The 25804-nt window shown below is 37.4% G+C and overlaps 1 protein-coding gene across 1 annotated transcript in view; it reads right to left on the bottom strand.

Moving 5' to 3' along the window:
- The window catches only part of LOC126266698 (DNA polymerase eta), a 139314-nt gene that overhangs the window by 30404 nt on the left and 83106 nt on the right, over positions 1 to 25804 (bottom strand). Inside the window, exons 7-8 of the mRNA XM_049971140.1 lie at positions 21141 to 21206; positions 13476 to 13645 (exon numbers count right to left, since the gene is read on the bottom strand). Coding sequence (XP_049827097.1) covers positions 13476 to 13645; positions 21141 to 21206 — 236 coding nt within the window. The remainder of the gene's footprint in view (positions 1 to 13475; positions 13646 to 21140; positions 21207 to 25804) is intronic.

Below are 25804 nucleotides of genomic sequence, written 5' to 3'. Positions count from 1 at the left end.
TGTTAGTTTAATTTTGTTCCCTCTGTAATATCAACAGTGGTAAAGTCGAATATATACACCTTCTGTTGTTAAATTTAAGCTACTGTGATACTCAGCAACCTGTAAATGGTCAGCATGCTGATGTTCACGCAATCAAATCATGTGTAGGTATTTCGTAAATCACTTTCAATGGGGTCCACCATCAGTGGGTGGAAATGAGGTGTGTGTGTGTGTGTGTGTGTGTGTGTGTGTGTGTGTGTGTGTGTGTGTGTGTGGTGTGTGTGCGTGAAAGGGATGAGAATTGGGGGTGAGGGTGTCCAACGCAAGTTTAGGGGACACTGACTGCCACTTCTCACCCTCCCATCCCGGGCAATACTTGCAAAAGCTATGTTCACACAAATAGATGTGATATTCTATGACTTTTGCGACCAAATAAACAAAGCTTACATTATATTAATCTGCAGTGGTTTTTGGCAAGATCACAATTTAATAATAACAATAATAATAGTTATTATTATAAACAATTTCATTTGATATGAATTCATTTACTTTTCTTTTGGCTCCTTTACAGCCCAATTGTTGGTTTATAGGCAAGGACTTTAAATACCTAATGGTCCTAAGGAAACCACAACAAATTATTGCTCAAGATTTTGTACAGTTCTCTACACTGGCATTGCTTTCTTGTATTCTAGTACCTAAGTTTCTGAATTCCTATTTGTGATAACCAGCACCTATTCTCAAAAACACATATTTTGAAGTATATCCTATTTGGATGGGACATCAGGAAGTGATGCGCCAAAAGTTGAAGTAATAGCTCCATAACCATATATTTGAAAAAAAAAAAAAAAAAAAAAAAAAAAAAAAAAAAAAAAAAACTATTGCTGACTGGTACGTAAGAGAAATATTGTACTCAAAGTGCCAAGATTATTTTATATTATGTCTGTGCTTGAAAACTGTAATAACAAGACAAATCAAAATTTTATTTATGTTTACATGTTGTTGTGGTCTTCAGTCCAGAGACTGGTTTGATGCAGCTCTCCATGCTACTCTATCCTGTACAAGCTTCATCATCTCCCCGTACCTACTCCAACCTACATCCTTCTGTATCTGTTTAGTGTATTCATCTCTTGGTCTCCCTTTATGATATTTACCCCCCACGCTGTCCTCCGATACTAAGTTGGTGATCCCTTGATGACTCAGAATATGTCCTACCAACCGATCCCTTCCTCTAGTCAAGTTGTGCCACATACTCCTCTTCTCCCCAATTCTATTCAATACTTCATCATTAGTTATGTGATCTACCTATCTAATCTTCAGCATTCTTCTGTAGCACCACATTTCGAAAGCTTCTATCCTCTTCTTGTCCAAACTATTTATCATCCACGTTTCATTTCCATACATGGCTACACTCCATACAAATACTTTCAGAAATATCTTTCTGACACTTAAATGTATACTCGATGTTACCAAATTTCTCTTCTTCAGAAACATTTTCCTTGCCGTTGCCAGTCTACATTTTATATCCTCTCTAATTTGACCATCATCAGCTATTTTGCTCACAAAATAGCAAAACTCATTTACTACTTTAAGCGTCTCATTTCCTAATCTAATTCCCGCAGCATCACCCGATTTAATTTGAATACATTCCATTATCCTCGTTTTGCTTTTGTTGATGTACATTTTATATCCTCCTTTCAAGACACTGTCCATTCAGTTCAGCTGCTCTTCCACGCCCTTTACTGTCTCTGACAGAATTATAATGTCACTGGTGAACCTCAAAGTTTTTATTTCTTTTCCATGGATTTTAATTCCTACTCCGAATTTTTCTTTTGTTTCTTTTACTGCTTCCTCAATATACAGATTCAATAACATCGGGGAGAGGCTTCAAACCTGTCTTATTCCCTTCTCAACCACTGCTTCCCTTTCATGCCCATCGACTCATATAACTGCCATCTGGTTTCTTTACAAATTGTAAACAGCCTCTCCCTCCCTGTATTTTACCCCTGCCACCTTCAGAATTTGAAAGAGATTATTCCAGTCAACATTGTCAAAAGCTTTCTCCAAGTCTACAAATGCTTTGCCTTTTCTTAATCTAGCGTCTAAGATAAGTCGTAGGGTCAGTATTGCCTCATGTGTTCCCATATTTCTATGGAATCCAAACTGATCTTCCCCTTGACTTATTAAACTGACAATTCGGTAGTTTTCACATCTGTCAACGCCTGCTGTCTTTGGGATTGGAATTATTACATTCTTCTTGAAGTCTGAGGGTATTTCGCCTGTCTCATACATCTTGCTCACCAGATGCTAAGAGTTTGTCAGGACTGGCTCTCCCAAGGTCGTCTCTAGTTCTAGTGGAATGTTGTCTACTCCCGGGGCCTTGTTTCGGCTTAGGTCTTTCAGTGGTCTGTCAAACTCTTCATGGCAGTATCATATCTCCCATTTCATCTTCATCTTCATCCTCTTCCATTTCCATAATATTGTCCTCAAGTACATCGCCCTTGTATAGACCCTCTATATACTCCCACCTTTTTGCTTTCCCTTCTTTGCTTATAACTGGGTTTCCATCTGGGCTCCTGATATTTATACAAGTGGCTTTTTTTCTCCAAAGGTCTCTTCAATTTTGCAGTAGGCAGTATCTATCTTACCCCTAGCGATATGCACCTCTACATTCTTAAGGTTGTCCTTTAGCCATCACTGCTTAGCCATTTTGCACTTCCTGTCGATCTCATTTTTGAGACGTTTGTATTCCTTTTTGCCTGCTTCATTTACTGCATTTATTATTTTCTCCTCTCATCAATTAAATTCAATATCTCTTCAGTTACTCAAGGATTTCTATTAGCCCTCATTTTTTTACCTACTTGATCCTCTGCTACCTTCACTATTTCATCTTTCAAAGCTATCCATTCTTCTTCTACTGTATTTCTTTCCCCCATTCTTGTCAGTCGTTCCCTAATGCTCTCACAGAAGCTCTCTACAACCTCTGATTCTTTTAGTTTATCCAGGTTCCATCTCCTCAAATTCCCACCTTTTTTCCTTCAGTTTTAATCTACAGTTCATAATCAGTAGATTGTGATCAGAGTCCACATCTGCCCCTGGAAATGTCTTACAATTTAAAACCTTGCTCCTAAAGCTCTGTCTTACCATTATATAATCTATCTGATACCTTTTAGTATCTCCAGGATTCTTCCATGTATACAACCTTCTTTTATGATTCTTGAACCAAGTGTTAGCTATGATTAACTTAAGCTCTGTGCAAATTTCTACCAGGCGGCTTCCTCTTTCATTCCTTACTCCCATTTCATATTCACCTACAATGTTACCTTCTCTTCCTTTTCCTACTGTCGAGTTCCAGTAACCCATGACTATTAAATTGTCGTCTCCCTTCACTATCTGAATAATTTCTTTTATCTCATCATACATTTCATCAATCTCTTCGTCATCTGTGGAGCTAGTTGGCATATAAACTTGTACTACTGTGGTAGGCATGGGCTTTGTGTCTATCTTAGTTACAATAATGGCTTCACTATGCTGTTCGTAGTAGCTTACCTGCATTCCTGTTTTCATATTCATTATTAAACCTACTCCTGCATTACCCCTATTTGATTTTGTATTTATAACCCTGTATTCACCTGACCAGAAGTGTTGTTCTTCCTGACACTGAACTTCACTAATTCCCACTATATCTAACTTTAACCTATCCATTTCCCTTTTTAAATTTTCTAATCTACCTGCCCGATTAAGGAATCGGGCATTCCCCGCTCTGACCTGTATAACGCCAGTTTTCTTTCTCCTGATAACGACATCCTCTTGAGTAGTCCCTGCCCGGAGATCCGAATGGGGGCTATTTTACCTCGGGAATATTTTACCCAAGAGGACGCCATCATCATTTAACCATACAGTAGAGCTGCATGCCATTGGGAAAAATTATGGCTGTCGTTTCCCCTTGCTTTCAGCTGTTCGCAGTACCAGCACAGCAAGGCTGTTTTGGTTAGTGTTAGAAGACCAGATCACTCAATCATCTAGACTGCTGCCCCTGCAACTACTGAAAAGGCTGCTGCCCCTCTTCAGGAGCATTTTGCAGACATTTGGTAGCAAAAAACCTTAGAGATCACCTTCGTAGTTCTTTATAGTCCATAATTGCTGCAGTTAACAGGATTTCAACTGCCTGCTCCTGCACACGGAGATTCACTGACTGTCATAGTGTACCTGACTAAAATGTTTTACAGCTTCTGCTACAGTTTTAACATTTTTTGAAAACAAAGATTATTTGTTTAGGGTTAACTGACTGAAATTTAAGGGTCATATACCATATTTTACTGATTTGAACAGTAAATGTAATGAAATGAATCTACAGATGTAAGGAAATGACTTGAATTTAATCCAAACAAAGGCAACTGTTTCTTCTTTTGTGTCAAAACTTGCCTTGCACAGATACAATTTAGGTTGAAAACGATTTCATCAGTTTCCAAATGTTTCTTCTGTGAAAACAAATGATGAGGACCATTTACTATTTTGTCAGCACATAGAGCCATTTAAAGATTTTACAGACAGATTTGAGGATGATGTTCAAATGACTGTTCCAGATTGGGTACTGGAACCTTTTATCCACATATATCAAAATTATCCTTGCAGGAAGAGCTGATAGAACTTTCAAAACATGAAGAGTTAAAATTAAAATTCAACGATGCATGTCAAGAATTATGGCTAAAAAGATAAATTCCTATATCGTATCCAGCTTTATGGGCCGCAGCAAAGAGGTATTTCATCGCTTACCCATCTTCATATTTACTGGAAAGACGATTTAGCATGGTTAGAAAGATAGTTAACCAAGAACAGAAACAGACTGTCAATCTTAGAGTGCAGCAATTTGAGATTGTTGATGACAAATGTGACACTAAATACTGAAAAATTATTGTCATTATACCAAGTTCAGCTCTCTCATTAAAAATATTGTAAAATTTTAAAATATATATTTGCTACTCAACCTCTGAGAATGACTCCAATATTGTTAATGTCTTTTAATAAAAGTAATTTTGGAAAATGTTAACCAGCTGGAATTTGAACACAGATGCCTGCTTATTTAGAACAGTGCTCTTAGAAATTCAGCTGGATCACAACTCTGACAGTTCACACTTCAATCTTCCACTACTTATCTTTATATCTTTTCACTTCTGTATCACAGCATTCTTGAATTAACACTTTTCTCCAAAAAGGGAGCATTGGGTCAGAAAAGGCTGAGAACCTATGCTGTAAACTGACCCATGACCATTCTGATAAAAATTGTGCAAATCATCATGACAAGTGGTATGAACTAAGTAATTAACCTAACTAACTCACTCAGCAGTGGTAGTACGGAACTCAAAGCACTTCACCTAAAATCACTTACACATCAGATAAGTGGATTATACACTGTCCAGTCACACTGATGTGACCATCTATCAAAAGCCTGAATAACCAACGTTTGCAGTGCAGACCACTGTGAAATGTGCAGGACGAGTGTCAATGAAAGTTCTGGAAGGTACCAACCTGGATATGAAGGTATGACGACTCCAGCACCATGACCAGCTGTACTAGATTTTTCAGTTGCGGATCCACGAAGCCTACAGCCCGACTGAGATGGTCCCTTCGATTCTCGATTGGGTTCAAATCCGGGGAGTTTGGTGGCCAGGGAAGTATGGTAAACTCATCCTGCTGCTCTTCAAGTCACACATGTAAACTGTGAGCTGTGTGACAGGTAGCACTATCCTTCCGGTATATGCCATTGTGCCAAAAACAAACTGCATGTATGGGTGGACAAGGTCCCGAAGGGTAGATGGACACTTGGGTTGATACACTGTGCCTTCCAGAATGACAAGATCACCCAAAGAATGTCACAAAACTTTCCCCAGGCCAGAACGCTCTCTCCTCTGGCCTGGATGACAAATGACTGCATGTTTTCCGCATCCTCTTGACACACTTTATATATCCTCCACTCAACTGCTAGTACTTCCACCTGCCATTTATGGGTGGTTATTGCATATTGACATCAAACATAGGTGGTAGTCACACTGATGTGACTGGAACATGTACTTTATCCAAAAACTGCAAGAAATTATCATCAGTGAACTATACAACCATATCAAACAGAAATAAATTTATCTGATTTGATGTTTCAGCAGAATGTGAATTTATTGGATCTTTTTTATGACATAGCAAAATATGTCCCCCCCCCCCCCCCCCCCTTTCTTTCTACCAGGTACCTCAATGAGACTAAAAATGAAACTGATGTCCTTTTCAACATAATCCATTCATATGTAGAATCATTTTTATGCCTTCCTGATGGCTCATTTTCCTGATCTATGTAACAGTCAAGAAAGTTTGAAGACCTTAATACAAAAGCAGCACTTTTGGATGCATGTATGTTTTAAAAATTGGAAATGTGATTGATCTAAGCAATCTTATGTGGTTTTTGTCTCCCTGGTGTAGGATTACCATCCTTTACTCTGTAGATGATAACTTGACAAGTGAGGCAAGATTTGGTATCAGCTGAAGCAGTGCTTTAACAGTTTTTCTGATACTCTGACCCTACAGACACACACATAAAAATCCACACTAGGTTGCCTGTGTTGTAGCTCCCATGTCAGTGTTTGGTGTCACTGCATTAACAGCCTTTACCCTGGGCATCCAAGGTCTGTATGTGTGCCAGCTGTCTTGCTTTGTCAGTTCTGTTGGTGTAACATTGGGCATAATCAAGCTGAAATGGAAACAAAGCATCCATTGCTGTTGCAGCCTCTCAATTGTGAACCAGGAAAAACTGTGAGAAACCTGCAGTGCAATGTTGTCCATGAATATCATGATCCCACTTCCTCGTCAATGTACATGAAGAGCATGTCTGCCAACATCTTCTTAAAATATTCCATTTGTGAATGGTAGACAGTAGTCATCCTTTGGATGTGGATGATGCTCAATTGAGTAATTACTTCTCATACTAGTCTCAACTGACACACTTTTCCACAGTCAGAGCTCTTTATATGTGGTATCTCATGCTTCAAAATTATATCTTTGACAAGAAACCCAGAAATTTCTGAAATTTTGGAAATTGATACAGCTTTTGTAACAACGTAGCAGGTGTAATAGTCAGTGCACATTTTTATCCATTTGCAATATTGCCATGTGTAAACTTGAAAAAATCTCCTCAAATTCCAATTCACTGCATTAGAACAACTGCTGGAGGAATTGGTACTTTATGTCCTAGAGTGACTAAGGCACATGTTTCCATCATCAGCATTCCCTACAAAGGATAAACATATTGCCTGTGAGATCACTAGAAAAATGGCCTATGATACATGCTTCTGATTCCATTACAGATTCAAAATGATCTGATGCTGGCATGTCATGAGAATACTTCAGTATGGCTGTCTGTAAAAGAGCTGAAATCAGAAGCAACTGGGTCATAATTAGTTTAATACAATGTTCCATCCATTAATGGTCCCCAATAGCTGAGTGGTGCAACAGGCTGTCATGCCAAGGGGCCTGGGTTCAATTCCCAGCTGGGTCAGAGATTTTCTCTGCTCGCTCAGGACTGGGTGTTGTGTTGTCTTCGACGAGGTGCTGACAAGAAGGGCATCAGGCCTCCTCTTAAATTAAACATGCCAAATCCGACCTTAAGACACAAGTAAATGTTCCATCTATTAATGTGAATTTTTACAGCTTCTTCTTTCTCTAAGGCTTCTACAGTATTCAGTACTGCTGGATCTTCCATTTGTTCTGTTGTAATGTTTATTAGTTGAGCAGTGACTGGAACGTCACCAGCACTGTTATAATTCTCCAACGGATTTCGTGAAAAAGAGTTGGCAGTTGGTATCCGTGTGTTTGCATCCATTTTTGTATACAACAATAATTTCCTATTTCCATGGCTTCAGAGTCCTTCTCGCCAATTGTGCTGATGGATCCTTCAGGCTCGTCAGCCAGTATAAAGAATGACAGTCAGTCACAACAGTGAATGATCTGCTACACAAAAAGGGTCGGAGCTTAATGACTGCACAAACAACTGCAAGGCACTCTTTCGCAGTTGTAAAGAAGTACTTTCTGAACTTGGAGGAAACTATGGAGGCATAAGCGACCACTCTTCCAGTTTTTTCGCTGATTTGCACTAGAAATGCACATCTCCCATGACCAGTAGAGTAGGCATGTTGTTCCATCTCAGCATTCTTGTAAAAAGTGCCAGGACTGGTAGAGATGACAGTACATCTTTAAAGGGTACAGGAAGATATTTCTTGCTCCCTGATCCAAGAAAAATTGGTGTCTTTCTTTATATTTTCTGGACCAGAACAGACATATTCTGTTGTCTACATACTCAAAAAAATTTATTTCCTGTGCGATGAAGAGACAAACTCTTGCAATTGGATGAAGACTTGGCTCACAGACACATTTCAGCACTGCTGACAAGTGTCTTCGACACTCTACAAATGTATTCAAGAAACAACAGTTGACCAAGTACCTACAACATTCATCCATTTAAGATGGTAAAGCAGGTTGCCCAAAATGCTTTCAAGGTTGGCTGAAGTGATGCACAAACCAAACAGCATAACTTAGAACTTGTGTGTTATGAGACCAAGGTTTTCTTCATCAGTCTCATTTACTATGATCTGCCTGTAGTCAGTCATTATACCTATAGTAGAGAAAGACTTTACTCCATTTAGTTAGTTCAAAGCATCATCGATTCATGAAATGAGTTCACATTTGTTTTAATGATTTTGTTCAGTCAGTTGCAATTTATGATGGAATGCCATTTGTCATCTTTCTTCTCATGAGGACTACAGGAAAGAACTAAGAACACACTGACATCTTGCAATACCTTCTGTTTCCTTGTGATTTATCAATTGTTCAGCGGGACACACACAATATTACGATTCTTGGCAGGAGGATGATCCCAAATGTCCATATGTAGTTATACATTGAATCATCTGATCTACGTTATCTCCATTATGGATTGGAACATGACCAATGAAACTGAAGCAGGATGACCACTCACCAACACTGTTCCTTATTCCTGCTGGCACTAGATTCTTCTGAGGGGGAATTCTGTACCAATGGCATTCAGCTGATATTCATGGACAGCCTCCCATTCCCATACCTCATTAGGTATGGGAAGGAGAGGCTGGTGAAGCTTATAGGTGACAGTGTAGTGGGTGGTAGTGGGATCACTCATGGAAAAATTCCTGTAGTAGTTGGTGTTACAGCTGCACCTTTTTTTAGACTGAAGTCAACTGATGGGTATACCTGCTTAAAGGAAGTCACCTCCAGAGGATGTCATGTTCCGAGTAGAGAAAGAATTAGCAGATTTCACCAAAATATAAAATTTAGAGATAAAGTTAGTGAACTGCTTATAGATGTTGACTCTGAAATTATTGATGTATCGGAGCACCACTTAAATAAAATGACAGTTCAGAGGCTTCCTTAACCAGTACACAGATTAGCTGGCTGTTTTTCAAAGAATTCCTTGTAGGGTTGGGGAGTGGCTATGTTTGCAAAAATCAGTATTCCATTTGAGTCCATAGATGTATCGTGACACTGCACTGAACAGATATTTGAATGTTGTGCAGGGGCAGTTGAATTTAGTGAAAGTAAACTAATTATTGTTTTTAGCATTTTAATTTCACAGAATGGGCATATGGTTAGTGTAACTGAACAGTCAAATTTCTAGGTGTTCAGATAGATAGTAAACTGTCTTGGAAAGCTCATGTTCAGGATCTTGTTCAAAGACTTAGTGCTCCCATTTTCACTATTCAAACTGTATCTGAAGTGAGTGATCATTCGACACGAAAATTAGTATACTTTGCTTATTTTCATTTGCCTATGTCTTGTGGTATTATATTTTGGGGTAACTCTTCTCATTGTAAAAGGATATTGTTGGCTCAGAAAAGGACGATAAGGACAATAAGTGCTGTAAGTTCACAAACCTCTTTTCTACCCCTGTTCACTAGTCTGTGTATTTTGACATTGGCCTCTCAATATATATATTCCTTACTGTTATTTCTTATTACCAATATTAGCTTATTCCCAAGAATAAGCAGCTTACACTCAGTTAGTACTTGGCAGAAATCAACCATGCATTTGGATTAGACTTCCGTAACTCTTGTGCAGAAAGGTGTGCATCATACTGCTGCATCCATTTTCAATAAGCTACCACTTGAATTCAAAAATCTTAGCAGTAATCCACGCGCTTTCAAATCAAAACTGAAGAGTTTTCCTCATGGGTCAATCCTTCTATTCATTCAAGGAGTTCTTTGGAAAATTAAGCTGATTCTTGTTGTATTGTTGAGTACATTTACTTAAACTTACGGATTAACTTTTTCTTTCGGGTTCATACACATTTTATTTTTATCTGTTATTATTTTTATGTTGTAATTTCATGTACTGACATGCTCCAAGACCTTGGAGATTTGCTCTTCAATTTGGTCCTACGGAACTTGACGTGTAATAAATAAATGAAATGTTCATATGGCATTTATTGGCCGGGATGTTATCCCCTTTGGGGTTTGGCTGCCATATTGCAAGTCTTTTTAGTTGACACAACTTCGGCGACTTGTGTGTCAATGATGATGAATATGATGAAGGACACACAACACCCAGTACCCTGCCGGGAATCGAACCCAGGCCACCTTGTGTGGTAGGCGGTAACTTTACTGCTGCACTACAGAGGTAGATAAATAAATAAATAAATAAACACAGAGCTCTGCTTGTTCACTTGTGATGGTTATGACTGTTGCTGGAATATAGATTTGTTTTGTGAGGCTGAATATCGTTTTGCATTTGGTTTGAAATTCACAGTTAAACTAACCATTTAAACGGCTGACTAGAACACATTGAATTGATGGCAGTGAGGAAGTCAGTATTCAATTGTAGACAACAGCTCAGAGCAATTGTTGCTCCAATCTCCTGAAATCTATGACTGCTTGTGAAAACTGCAAGACGTTTAATCCAGGAAACAATTACAGCTACAATCTGGTAACATGGCAAATTTCACTTTAAGTTTTCTCCCAAAGCGTGTTCATATCAGATTGGCACATATTTTGTCTTTGCAACCTTCAATGCAATGGCCTTTGAATTTTGGAACACAATTTTCTTCAGTTTGTTTTGTCATTGATGACGACATCCATGTGACTCCACAATACCTCTTCTGGGGCTCATCTCCGCAAATGGTCCCTCATTAGTTTGGTAATGGGTTTCATCCTTCAGTTTGGTTGGAGACATCAACAGCTGCCTGGTGTGTATGGAATTGCCCTGTTGTTTGATGTTCGTCAGGAGTAATAATCGATGAACACTATTCTTTTTCTTACTACATACTGTAATATTTTTTTATGTGTGTGTGGTATTTTGGTGACAATGCTGCCACCAGTTCTATTTTTAACTAGGCTGTGAGGCAGAGCAGGATTTTCATTACTTTATGGAGTAATGAAATAATTAGGCCATAAAGTTAAAAAAAGGGAAAAACTGGCATCTGAGTAGCAGGAAGTTTGGAGAGGCAGCTTTAAATTTAAATTTTTATAGTACAAAAATAAACTATGTCGCTGAAATTTTGGTGTCATTAATATAATGTTAATATAACGATTGTCCTGTGAATTATTTGTGTATTTAAGAGCTGAGTACCAGTTTTGAGATGTAAAATACTGTACAAATGTAGAACTGGAAAGGGTCAATTAGATTTGGAGTAACAGCAGGTTACAACACGACAGCTTTGAGGGAGGTCATGAGTAGAGAGGAACAACCAGAGTGTGGTGTTGGTCAGGTGGGTGTGACGCAATGTTGTGTCTAAGGGCTTACATTAAAAAATGTCCGATGGCATAAATAGGCTCCAAGGACTGTTGGTTGGTCATGAAATTTTGTAAAATCACCAACATCGAGAGCCACACCACATATAATTTTGTAATGCTGTGTCTAGAAAAAGAGTTGGTGGCAGCAGACTGGGAATCATTACAAACAGACTGACTGCCATCTGTTTATGTAAATAGCCATTGACACAGTGTAAAATCCTAGTTCTAGTGCTTAACAGTATCTAATGGCAAGTGTGATCCTACTCTTGTGTTCAGAAACAGTAACAGGGTAATTGTGTTGTTTCCCACTGGTATTGTTCTTCAGCTAAGTGGACCTCTTGTAAATTCTCTCTGCATGTTTTCCCAAATTCTGCCTGAAATTTATTCAAGTTCTTGAACTTCCCATCATTGTTCTTAAATCACTGCTCATCTGTATCATCCAAATAAAAGCAGACATGGCAGAAACACATATCATGCCATCCCAACTATTGTATTTAGTAACATGGTTGAATCCCTTTAACCATTTCAATATATTCTGGGCATGGTTGCTTGATTTGAATCTGATCCACTGATGTTTCAGTACCTTTACAATGTGGACCATAGAAGTAATGTGCTGTCTGTATTTGGGTTCCTGACTGCAAAAGTGACAGCTTTTGTGAAGCCTTATTGGGTCAATAATGATGGTGCTGGGAAAGCCCAAGACAACTTTGTGTCACTCTCAAAATATGCTATGTAGAATTAAAAATTGAGCACCAGCAGAGAGCTGTGTTAGTAAAACAACTAAAAAATCTCAATGAATGCAAGTTTACTGAGCACACATAAGAGTACAGACAGAGAATGCTTGTATTTTTACACACATGCTACAACAAACTACTGTACTCTTAAAATAAATTAGTCCCAGAAGCTGCCAAAAATAATTTATTTTACATAACAGTTAATGGCAAGAGGCAGCAACAGAAGATTTCTTATGATAACTGAACTGCATGCAATTAATGCAGGTAAATAACTGTTGTCTGAAACAGATGGAAAACACCCCCCCCCCCCCCCCTCCCTGCACACACACACAGCAGTACCATAATTTTTAAACTGTGTTACAACATATAGAATATAGTAGAGTGCATCATCTTTTGGGCAAGCATTCTTTTGATATTTTGGATAATAACTATTCATACATCTTCAAGATGAGTAGGTGACTGAATTAAAACCACTTGACTCAATATTGTGGATGTCACAGATAGCACACTCAGAAACAAGAATGTCAGTCATAGACAAAAATTTATACATCTGAGAATAAAACATAGCCTGTACCAAGTCAGCAAATCCATAGTGCTTACAAATTATGTGACTAACTATTAAAAATGGGTGGAATTTTTTGGAATGCCAGGTAGCGGACACTCATAACAATAATTCCTCTGAGACAATAAATGGGTGGCTTCCATTTGACCAAGCTCTCAGAAGAATTATTGTTCTGGGTCTGGCAGTCCAAACATGCTATTCATTTTAATAATTAACCACATAATTTATAAGCACTGTGGATTTGTTGACTTGGTGGTTGCTTCACACACATTCAGTTTCATTTATGACTGATGTTGTCCTAGATGCACAGCCAAAAGACGATGGAAAATTCTATACAATGGGGAAACCTAAAAGAAATACAAAATGTGATGTGTCTAACATTAAATTCTTATAAACAAAACATACCATTTATCATCAGCTGGCGCACATGTATTACTGCTTTTAAGTAGGTCATACGCTTCTTTTGCCATGTTATTCACATCATATGAAGACAGTGGTCCACAACGCGATGAAATAGATTTGGGATTATTTTTCTGCCTGTATGACACTGTAATCATTTTTGCACGTCGCTTATTCTGCAAACAAGAAGATAGTTTGTAGCTTCTTTCAAAATAATGAGTCAATTTACATAACTGAGTAATGTTTGAATGGAGTGGTAGAGTTCACACACTGATGTGAAGATCTGGCCACTGAATGATGCACAAGCTCTGGACAAGGGATTCGGTGAAATATGCAAATATAACAGAAGAATGTGTGTATATGGTACTCAAACATCGTCCCTCCATCAGTGATATAATATGTAGCAAGTTTTCTATTGAAATATTTCTTGTAAGAGGTTACCTTCTCTGCTATTTGCCACAAGCAATCTATCAGACCAAAACAACATCTACATACATACTCTGCTAGCCACCATATGGTGCATGGTGGAAGATACATTGAGCCACTACTAGCCATTTCCTTACCTGTTCTACACGCAAATAGAGTCAGGGAGCAATGACAACTTATATACCTCTGTATGAGTCCTAATTTCTCTTATTTATCTTTGTGGACCTTATGCAAAATGTACACTGGCAGCAGTAAAATCATTCTGCAGTCAGCTTCAAATACTGGCTCTCTAAATTTTCTCAATAGTGTATTACAAAATGTTGCCTTCCCTCCAGGGATTCCCATTTGAGGTCGTGAAGTATCTGTCAGAGTGCACTAAATTTGTTGGATTTTTGTTTGCTAGTTAACCAAATATTTATATTCAGTCTGAACATGAAAAAAGCAACTAGGGCTGCGCACAGCATGTCCATATACTATTTTCCCAACAAGTCATTACACTATTTTCCGAGGATTTTTTCCGGATACGCTAAGCGCAAGCAAAGGTTGCTTAAGCCGGCGCGCCATGCAGTAATTTGTTTGGAGTAGACCATTTGAGCGAGATGTCCTTCAAGTTTTCTGTTATCTTTTTCAACATGACACGATTGTAAGCAGAAACTTACCCATTTCCTGTTTTATTTTCAGTTTCGAGCGCAAGCGAAGCTTGCTTAGGTCTGCAACTGCACAATAGAATTTTTGGAGATTTTTTTTTTATAACGGTAAATTTATTCGGAGGATTTATTTTTACATTCAAAAATTTTCGTGTGCAAATCATGTGCCTGCGTACTATGAATTGAATGACTCAAATTTTTTAATAAGGAAAAATAAATTCATTCTCGAAAACAGTAAAACCTTCAGCACTGTTTGAAGGAAAGCCTTCCAGTTCTTTTAGTGATACTCCTTTATTTCAATTATCCAGAGGGCTCTTAATGGCAATTATAATGGATTGACTTAGTTAAAAATGTAATTGATGAATATAATAATATGAAACATTCAACTATATAAATGAAGCCAAAAGACGTAAGCAAAGAAAATGAAAAAAGAAAAATGTTAGTGCAAACTGTTCATGTAATGAATTTGGTAGGTACTGATGCTAAATATAAAACAGGTCACAAAACAAAAATTAGTAGAATGAGATTTTCACTCTGCAGCGGAGTGTGCGCTGATATGAAACTTCCTGGCAGATTAAAACTGTGTGCCCGACAGACTCGAACTCGGGACCTTTGCCTTTTGCGGGCAAGTGCTCTACCATCTGAGCTACCGAAGCACGACTCACGCCCGGTACTCACAGCTTTACTTCTGCCAGTACCTCGTCTCCTACCTTCCAAACTTTACAGAAGCTCTCCTGCGAACCTTGCAGAACTAGCTCTCCTGAAAGAAAGAATATAGTGGAGACATGGCTTAGCCACAGCCTGGGGGATGTTTCCAGAATGAGATTTTCACTCTGCAGCGGAGTGTGTGCTGATATGAAACTTCCTGGCAGATTAAAACTGTGTGCCCGACCGAGACTCGAACTCGGGCACTTGCCCGCAAAAGGCAAGGGTCCCGAGTTCGAGTCTCGGTCGTGCACACAGTTTTAATCTGCCAGGAAGTTTCAAAAATTAGTAAATTAAAAAGCATCTTTGAGAAAGGATACACAATCAATTGGTCAACAGAAATATTTGAAACTGAAGAAGTTATTCATTCTAACCCAATCAATATAAGTTAAGAGCTTAGACAGAGAAGAATTGAAAGGAAATTTTTATGAACTCAAACTGCAGAAAACAAGTTATACAGAAATCTATCTTGTGAAAAAGTTTTGAGGCAGAAAGGTGATGAAGTGTATGTTATATGGTTAGGATTCAATATTTCACACATCAGTTGGATGGATAAAACTAAAATTGTCTTACAAAAATTCTTTCATATAAATGAAACTCATTACCGAAAATTTAAACATGTTCAGTATTAAATACAACATTCATTCTGCTAATTGTTTTGTTACAGGTGACAGAGGGCATTTTGATATTAAAATAAAGGTTGACAAAAATGATTTAAGGTTGGAATTAATTGAAGTTTTTAAATCTGAGTTAATTGAATCAAATTGCTGTAATGAATTCCATTTATTAGATGCATATACAAATCGTTTTGAGTGTCGTATAAAATTTAAATATGAAAAAAGCAGATGGATCTTCACTTTCATTGTTCAACAAATGAAATTTTTTTTCTGTATAAATGGAAGCACAATTGTCGAAGCAGCCTTCAGATTGCATCAAATCCAAATTCTGTAAATACTTTTATACTGAGAAGCAAATTGATGGTTTTATTCCACAGAAATACACAAAAGATGGAATAAATATCAAATTAGAATTTCTTGTTTTCGGCGTGAAAAAAACATTTCTGTATATTAGTATAAAAATCCCTTACAGCGAATTCTGAGTCAAGAACATTCAAAAATATTATTGTCAATGAAGAAAGATGAAAAATAAGAAAATGTCAGCAGTTGAAGCAGCTTCAGTGCTGCGCACAACAACAAAAAAGTATTGTTTGTAAAGAAGTTAAAAGTCTACATTGCTTTTATTCAAACCCATCACACAAAGATAAATACACTAACATATGTAAAAAAAAAAGGTATTTTAGAGTACATGAAAAGTAAAAAATCTAATGCTCTCAATTTGTTTTTATTTTAAATTATGACAAGTGGTGCAAATTTCCACTTGCATAACTTCGTGATTATTGCAGAAGAAATAATTTAACTAATTACAGTAGGTTAAGAATAGATGATTTAATTAATTTAATTACTTCAATAATTTACCTATTTCAACAAGAAATATTAATAACTTCGAAGTACCTGAACTCAGAGCTAAAGGAAAAAAATATATTGTTACAAGAATTTCTGTTTCACCAAGATTTATTCGGAAGACTAGATCAGAATTAATTAATTCAAATTTGTTATAAGAATTTCCATTTAATCGATAATTATATGAAAAGACAAGAGCAAGAGCAAAACGTGCTGATGAATCTATCAATACAGAAGAAAATACATTTCATATTGAAATGTTAGCAACTCTAAGATATGGTAGAGGAAAATAAGTAAAAAGTGTAACCAATGGTTAAAAATGATGACAACTATGTTGTCCAATAGCGATAATAGTCACATTAACATATCACACAAATTTTATTTTAGATGGAGAACTAAGTGCTCCAAGAAGTAAGAAAATTAGGAAAGGTGATAAATATAAATTACAATAAGAACTACTGAAATTTTATGTTATCAGCTGGGTGAATACAACAAAAAAGAGTTTTCTCTAGATGACATTAAAAAAGTTGAGCCATTATTGGGTATTCAAACAAATGTGTGGCGCAAAAATTTCAATTTTGTTGTATATTGCGGGGGTGTGAAAGAATTAAAAATACATCTGTATAAAACTCACAACTATTTTGATGTAATTAACAACATGACAGCTTTCTTAGGATCATCATATTTCTGTGAGAAATACAATAAGTCATATAACAACAAAACAAAACGTGAATGAAAAATAAAAGAAAAAGTATGTATATTATGCAAAAGACCTGAACACAAAATAGTTTAAAATAAAATATATTATTTGAAAATTGTAGTTGATTTTGTTATAATGATGAAAATCAGCAAAGAGTTTGTAATACAACATATAAATGTGAAGGAGGTAAAAAGATTTGTTTGAGACTGGAAGAACATGAAAAGTAGGAATTAAAAATTATAAAATAATATATAATTTTGCAAAAACAGTTGTTATGTTAGAAGAGAATTTAAAAATTATTATGTGCCCCAGTGTTTTAACTGCAACAGAATAATTAAACGAAAAGTGTATGAATCTTGTGCAAAAGAAAAACCAATGTAACTTCCTTGCACATATACCAAGAAATATATGGGTTTTTGATTACGAAGCTCAACAAGAAACAGGAATACATATTCCGTATCTCAAAATTGTTCACAATTTAAATGGTGATGTTGTTTATAAATTTAAAACTAACGACAAATTCTGTAAGTGGTTGATATCTGAAGAAAATGTCAATGATACTGGAATGTCAATGATACTGGACAGCAGTTTTGTGGATCACTTCTGCTACCATTCTAGTAGATGGATGTGACTAAATGCCTTTCATTTAACATCTTCTTATCTATAGCCCTGCACTTTGTTTTATGCTTATTATGGAGTGGTGTCTGTTTTTTTGAAGTTTCTCTACAATGACTGTAATCACAGAGGGTCCCACCCATTACGAACTGTTCTATTGGGTACATATCCATCAAGTGCATGGTTAACTAATCTTTTAAACTTGAGGCATAGCTCCCCTACATGTTCCTCTACTGAGCTAAACATTTCTGATTCCACACTGAGATGTGAAATTACTGTTTTTTATCTAGTTTGCTGGACATAAAAATCTTTCTACTTGTTTTATTTGTCCTTCATAATTTGGTAATCACAGCTGCTACAGATGTCTCATGGTCACTGAATCCATTTCGATGTGGACATCCTCAAAGAGATCAGGCATATTTGTTGCCATTACATCTAATATATTTCCATCATGGGTGGAGACCTGAACTATTTGTTACAGATAGTTTTCAGAGAAGGCATTTAGTAATTTCACAGGGTATCTTGTCACGTACAGTACGACAAAACTGTAATTACCCCAGTTGATTGTTGGATGATTAAGGTCTTTAAATATGATCACTATTTTTATATACTATATTTAGCATATTTCGTGACAGTACCTTTTCCGTGAAATGTTTACAAGATGATATTTGTCTTGGCTTCAGTCGTCTAGTGGAAGTACGAGTCCACAATGCAGTTTCGTCAGCTGCAGAAATGACCTGGTTCAATGCGTTTGCCTCATTTTTGGTGCTTCAAATACCATTTCTTCGAATGTGGTTGTTTCTTAAAGTTTATATAAAAAAGTAGTAACATAATTAATTTTTCTTGTTCACTAGCAAATTATTTATAATGGCGATCTGCACATTGTTCCACCGTCAACACACACAGAGAGTACACTGCCGACTGACTACAGTCAAAGACGACTCCAGCATTAAAGACATTTTACACAACACACAAGCTTCCACTTGTAACCAGTCTTTTTGATATTCTTCGCCACATCTACTAATAGTAATCAATATGCTGTCACTCTCAAAAATATAAGTAAATTAGCATAAAATAAGGCAAATTACAATTCACAAACAAATATTCTGACAAAAATATAAGAAAACATTTACAATTTGGTATCAACAAATCCGGTAGAAAATAACACATCTCCCAGATCCATTACAGTCTCCACTGATGATTATGATATCACTGGAGAAATTATGTTCTGGCAAACTGAGGTTTTCTCTAAAGCACGTTTTTCTGACGTTTTTTGTTACATTAGGAGGTGAGTCTGGTGGCCGATAGAAGGACCCAATTGTAATTTTAAGCCCACCTCTGATACTGAGTCTTGCGCAAAATATCTCGCAATCAGCTCCAGCTTCTATCTTGATTGATTTGAGTTTCTTGTCTGCTTCAACAAAACCACCACCTCCATATCCCATTAACCTATCCTTTCAATATGTGCTCGAATAATCCCCAAAAATATCACTGCTGTCAACTTTCGTTTTAACAATCTTTCTGAACCTAGCATTAGGTGACAAACTGTTTATTATTTCAAAAGTAATCACCATAACTGTTAATAAATTTATCCCACTGTGAGTTGAGATGGGTTATGATTCCATGGGAAAATGTTTGCGGGTGCCTACTGAATCATGACTGTACCAAGGCATGCACCTCTTAGTCTGAAGCAAATTGGCACTGGCCCACAAGTTGGCAAGGTTGTTTTGTCTATGCTGCAGAAGTTTTGATGGGAAGCATCTACACATCCTCCATACAGCCCCGATCTCTCCCCATGCAACTTCAATGCGTTTGGAGCCCTGAAGTAAGACATTTGTGACCTTTTGCGACTGATTTACTTCGGACAGAGAGGTGAATGCCAGGTACAATTATGATACCATAGGCAACTGCAAACACTTCTCCATGAAGGCACTGGCCACCTCGTCTTTTTTACAGTGGGAAAAATTTGTTAACAGTTATGGCAATTACTTTTGAAATAATGAACAGTTAACATACTTTTTCCAGGTGTCTTGTTTTCATTTGTCTGTCACTCACAATTATCTCATCTGTTGGAGGCATTTCTTTAAATCTCATGCTGATACTTCCCAGTCTCCTACACATATTGTTATCAAAATTAAAAATAAATAAATACTTTAACATTTGTGGTGCCACGCACAGAGTCAGCTACTTGGGTAGCAGCCTCTTGTGTGTAATGCACATCTGATCCATTTAGGGCCACCCTACAGTTCTTAGCCCTATGGCCCAAGTCTATGAAGTCACAGCCTAGCCTTTCACAGAGACTTCGAAGTCTCTGGTTCATGGGCTCTCACTCACCTCAGAATCCGAGGGCCCAATCTATTCTAGAGACAATATTACAGATTGTGACTTTTGCCAAAACTCCATGAGCAAGGAAGCATTCCTAACATTTTCTGCCAGTCCAGATATAATGTAAACCCAGAGCTTTCAATGACTAACACCACCCTTATCACCATTGGAAAAACACAATCAGATTTAACCCTCATGAAGATAATATTGGTAAAAATGGTTTACCTGCAGAGTATGATGACAATGATAACAACAGAAAAATGGAGTTGTACATATGATTTGTTTTTCCTTAAGCAATGAGATGCTTTTATCTATGAACTTTATGAGACAAGGAATTCCTAAACTTGTCAGTTTTTGTTAAGTATTCCACACAAGCTATTTCTCTGCTTTTTGTCTTATAATAACATTGTTCAACTCAAGTGTAAAGAAATAATAATCTGAACTTTGTGAAGAGGATATCTTTTTATTCTCATACGAACTCATCACGGGTAAATACAAAATGTAATCCACCATAACAGCAAAGAAAAATTTCTTTAAACAAACTGCAGAGGCTAAATGTTTCAAGGACAAATGTAAGTTACAGTATTCATCATTTTTCAATGCATTAAGCATAGATTCTCATATCATTTGGCAAGTTGCTCATTTAAATTTCAATTTAAAGCTACTTTCCAAATGGTCAAAGATTTGAAGACAGTTTATTACATTTTGCTTTTTTATAAACTTTTCTAGATTATGAAATGCTTTCTAAACAGACACTAGAACTTAGAGTAAACAAAATTATAATGTTCAGTACCTGATCATAATCTTTGGCCAGTCGTTCCATGACCTCTGTAGACAGTACTTCGAGCCACTGTTTTACCTGATCACAGAAAATAACTTCATAAGTACATGACACTGAACAGACTTTAATAATTGATACTTGAGCTGAAGGTACTAACTTAGTCAAATGAAGACAGAAAACAATGACCACTGCTGTCCTCACACTTCAAAATTCATTGTTCATAAATGACCAAGAGACTCTGCAACAGCAGATTATGCATTACATAACAAAATTTCCAAGGTTATAGTTTTTTAAATGAGATAATGCTTCTTTTGAAGTTTTTTTTTTTTTAAAAAGAAAGAAAGGTCTAAGTTAACAAAATGGATTATAGAGAATGGAAAGTCTCAGGTCATTTCTTCCAGATAACAACTAGTAAAACAGGAATGGAAAATCCGTACACTACCGCCTGCAAAAGACTTCTATCATAAGTTGAAATGTAACAATTTTCAAGACAGCTATCAGTCCAAAGTTGGGTTGAAGTGTATGAGGAAACCAGCGTAAATTTGAAATTCTTGAAGTCTTCAACATTATTCAAACTGAATTTTGAAAAGACTTTAAAACTACCTACATCAGTAGAAATATCTCAAAAAACAATTGGGTAACAGCAGGTTTTAAATACTACTCACTGAAACTACTGCACTTCAGTTCAATGATATAGATGCATAATGAGTCATAGTTCTTAAATTTTTATCACAGATACAAAAAGTTTTACAGAAAGTATTGATTACTTTAAAAATTTCACTTAGTGATAAAATAATATGTTAAGCAGAAAATAAAAGCAAAGCAATCTGGGATGTCATACAAGAGGAAACAGGTGGAGACAAACAAAAGGATAACAACATACAAACAATGGCAACAGATAAAGAAATAGATGACCTTTGCTGGCTGGCAAACTTTGTGAATGAACCATTTTACAAGTATTGCTGCGAAACCACATCAAAATTTCCCAAAAGCAGATATAACACCTCTAAATAATTTCACACTAAGTACAATAATAATACTGCCAACCAGAGAGAATGAAGTCAGTAAAACTCTATAATAATGAGCAGAAACCTGAAAATGTAGTGTATATTTTTGGCAATATCTGCATATTTTTTTGTGTAAATGATTAGACGTACAAATTTTAAGGTTGTCATGTGTGAAGACAAAACCTTAGAGCTGTGAAACTGACAGTAAAAAAAAGAAAAAAGTGATTAGGTAGACTTTCAACTGGAACGTTTGTTTTTGCAAAAATTTGAATGGTCTTGGCTCTTCAATTGGCTGTATTTGAGCTTTCAGCAATGACCATTTTTGTTGAAAACCAGCAGCATTTTTTCTATCAGTGAACTGAGTGGATCTATGATTTAAGAAGTTTCTCATCATAATTTTTCTCTTTTGGCCAGTTCAATAATTGCAAAATCTGCAGAATATTAATTTCGACTTTTTGTGGGCATTCATAAACCTTCAACCCATACTTACAATGCTACAGATAAAACCATTAAGCCACTTAGCACTGAAGTACAAATGAAAATAACTTTATCCGCATGTTAAGGGAAAAATTTTGGTGGGGTAAAAATACTCTGACAGATTTTGTTTTCTAGTCACTACAGTTCAAAGTGCGAACACTATAAACTGATAGCTGAGAACCTAAAATATAAAATATACTCTGATTAAAACTACTTTGTGAGTAACATTTCAGTGAGCCGAGTGGTAGGGTCCAGTCACCGAACAATTGTTAGTTATTGCTCATGGGCCACATGCTCGCTGTACTGCCAGTTTTGTACGTACTTACAGAGCCTTGCCTAGCATGGGCCTTGCTTGCTGCATGCCAGCAACACTTCCCACTACCACTGCAGTCTGTCAATTACAAAGATATTTTAATCAGAATATAATCAAAATTTTGACTGACAGAGGGAGAGCACTGATGTAAAGAAAGAAGCCCTGCCTCCCTCTCACACCCATGTCCTGTATTTTTATGAAAGGAGAAATGATATATGATTACAGTGACAGCTGATCTTCTGGTGGTGAGACGGTCATAATAGAAATCAGGGCATGACAATACACAATCAAAGCTCTGACGAAGGATGTGTTTAAGTCATCCAAACCTGACTGGTACTGGGTGACCAAGGGGGCACACTCCTTTGTAGCTGATTCTTCGGGGTTGTGGGAGGATACCCTACACCACATACCCACACACCCCCAATCCCCACACCACCTCCACGGAACAGCTACAAAGAAATGCCCCCTTCATCAATCAATAGCACTCTGGACTTGAACAATTGAACCGTATCCTTTGTCAGAACTTTGATTACCTATCATCATGCCCTGAAATGGGGGGACATCCTACCTAAAATCCTTGCCGCCCCTCCTAAAGTGGTGACTTATCATTCATCCAACCTCCACAACATCCTAGTCCATCCCTGTGTCTCTCCCAATCTCAACCCCTTGTCATTGGGATCACCTTCCTCGGTAAGACCCAAGTGCAAGAAACATCCAATCCATCCACCCAGTGCTTCCTCATCAAGTTCAGTCACAGGCTTATCCTATCCCACGAGAGGTTAAGCCATCTGTGAAAGCAGCCATGTCATATAGCAGCTCTGCTGCAATAGCGGCACAGCATTTTGCATTGGTATGACTATCAACCTGAGGAGTGGCCATGCTGTCTGGGGCACCATGTCATGGAGTGTGCGGCCCCTCCCAGTGGAGGTTCGAGTCCTCCCTCAGGCATGGGGGTGTGTGTGTGTTGTTCTTAGCATAAGTTAGTTTAAGTAGTGTGTAAGTGTAGGGACTGATGACCTCTGCAGATTGGTCCCTTAGGAATTCAACACATTTGAACATTTGACTATTAACCAGCTGTCCACCAGGACAAATGGATACTGCCAAACTGAGGCTAAGAGAAAAGTAGACCATCTTGTGGCACAACATGCAGTTTGTACATAACATGCTTGATTTCAATGGTTGCTTCACTACCCAAGCCATTTGAACTCTACTTGAACCACCAGTTTTCCTGAACTGCACAATTGAGAGTTATCCTTATGGCACAATCTCCACTCCCAAAATTACGCCAGCCTCAATCTATGGTAACACACTGTCCCCACATACTCCACTGAAGTTTCCACCGCCCCTGTCCTATCACCTCCACCCATTTCATGTCCCCTCATCCACATTGGGTGCCGCTCTTGCCCCCCTGTCTCCTCCCCCTCCCCCACCACACAATACTGCGCCTGGCAGCCTTGTCCTGCTGCCATCTAGTACCTGCACCCCCCCACCTCTTTCATCATCCTCTTCCTCGCCACACTGCTACTTTAATTCAAGATGACAGTTGCATTCTTGTGTGTGTGTGTGTGTGTGTGTGTGTGTGTGTGTGTGTGTTTTCCGCGGAAGGCTTTGGTTGAAAGCTCGATGTGTAACAGTCTTTTCGATTGTGCTTGTCTGCAATTCAATGTGTCATCTTAACGGAGATTAGCAATCTACCCCTTTCATAATATTGTAGACAGCTTAATGAATTAACTGAATATATTCAAACTTTTAAGTGCACCACAGGTTTGTGGCTGAAGGGTAGATTACAGAATTGGCCATAGCAGAATTTACAAATTTGGTAGCTGACACTCTTGACAAGGAGGAGTGTGTGCCTTTTGATACTGCTGAACATAAAATACTACTAAATAAGCTAGAATCATTATGAATGATTGATTCTGATCAAACAGAAAAGCACATAAAGAGTAGATACATCACAATCATCAGGTATGTTGAACTGTTAATGGAACACTTATCAGTCACTAAATACAATAAAAGAATCATGAAAGAAGGTAGTATACATGGAAGAACCCTGGAGATACTAAAAGGTATCAGATAGATTATATAATGGTAAGACAGAGATTTAGGAACCAGGTTTTAAATTGTAAGACATTTCCAGGGGCAGATGTGGACTCTGACCACAATCTACTGGTTATGAACTGTAGATTAAAACTGAAGAAACTGCAAAAATGTGGGAATTTAAGGAGATGGGACCTTGATAAACTGACAAAACCAGAGGTTGTACAAAGTTTCAGGGAGAGCATAAGGGAACAATTGACAGGAATGGGGGAAGAAATACAGTAGAAGAAGAATGGGTAGCTCTGAGGGATGAAGTAGTGAAGGCAGCAGATGATCAAGTAGGTAAAAAGACGAGGACTAGTAGAAATCCTTGGGTAACAGAAGAAATATTGAATTTAATTGATGAAAGAAGAAAATATAAAAATGCAGTAAATGAAGCAGGCATCAAGGAATACAAACATCTTAAAAATGTTATCGACAGGCAGTGCAAAACTGCTAAGCAGGGATGGCTAGAGAACAAATGTAAGAATGTAGAGGCTTATCTCGCTAGGGTAAGATAGGTACTGCCTACAGGAAAATTAAGGAGACCTTTGGAGAAAAGCGAACCACTTGCATTAATATCAAGAGCTCAGATGGAAACCCAGTTCTAAGCAAAGAAGAGAAAGCAGAAAGGTGGAAGGAGTATATAGAGGGTCTATACAAGGGCAATGTAATTGAGGACAATATTATGGAAATGAAAGAGGATGTAGATGAAGATGAAATGGGAGATACGATACTGCGCGAAGAGTTTGACAGAAAACTGAAAGACCTAAGCCGAAACAAGGCCCCGGGAGTAGACAACA

The sequence above is a fragment of the Schistocerca gregaria genome, chromosome 4 (assembly GCF_023897955.1).
Source record: "Schistocerca gregaria isolate iqSchGreg1 chromosome 4, iqSchGreg1.2, whole genome shotgun sequence".
Classification (NCBI taxonomy): Eukaryota; Metazoa; Arthropoda; class Insecta; order Orthoptera; family Acrididae; genus Schistocerca; species Schistocerca gregaria.
This window is presented reverse-complemented; position numbering and strand designations above follow the sequence as displayed.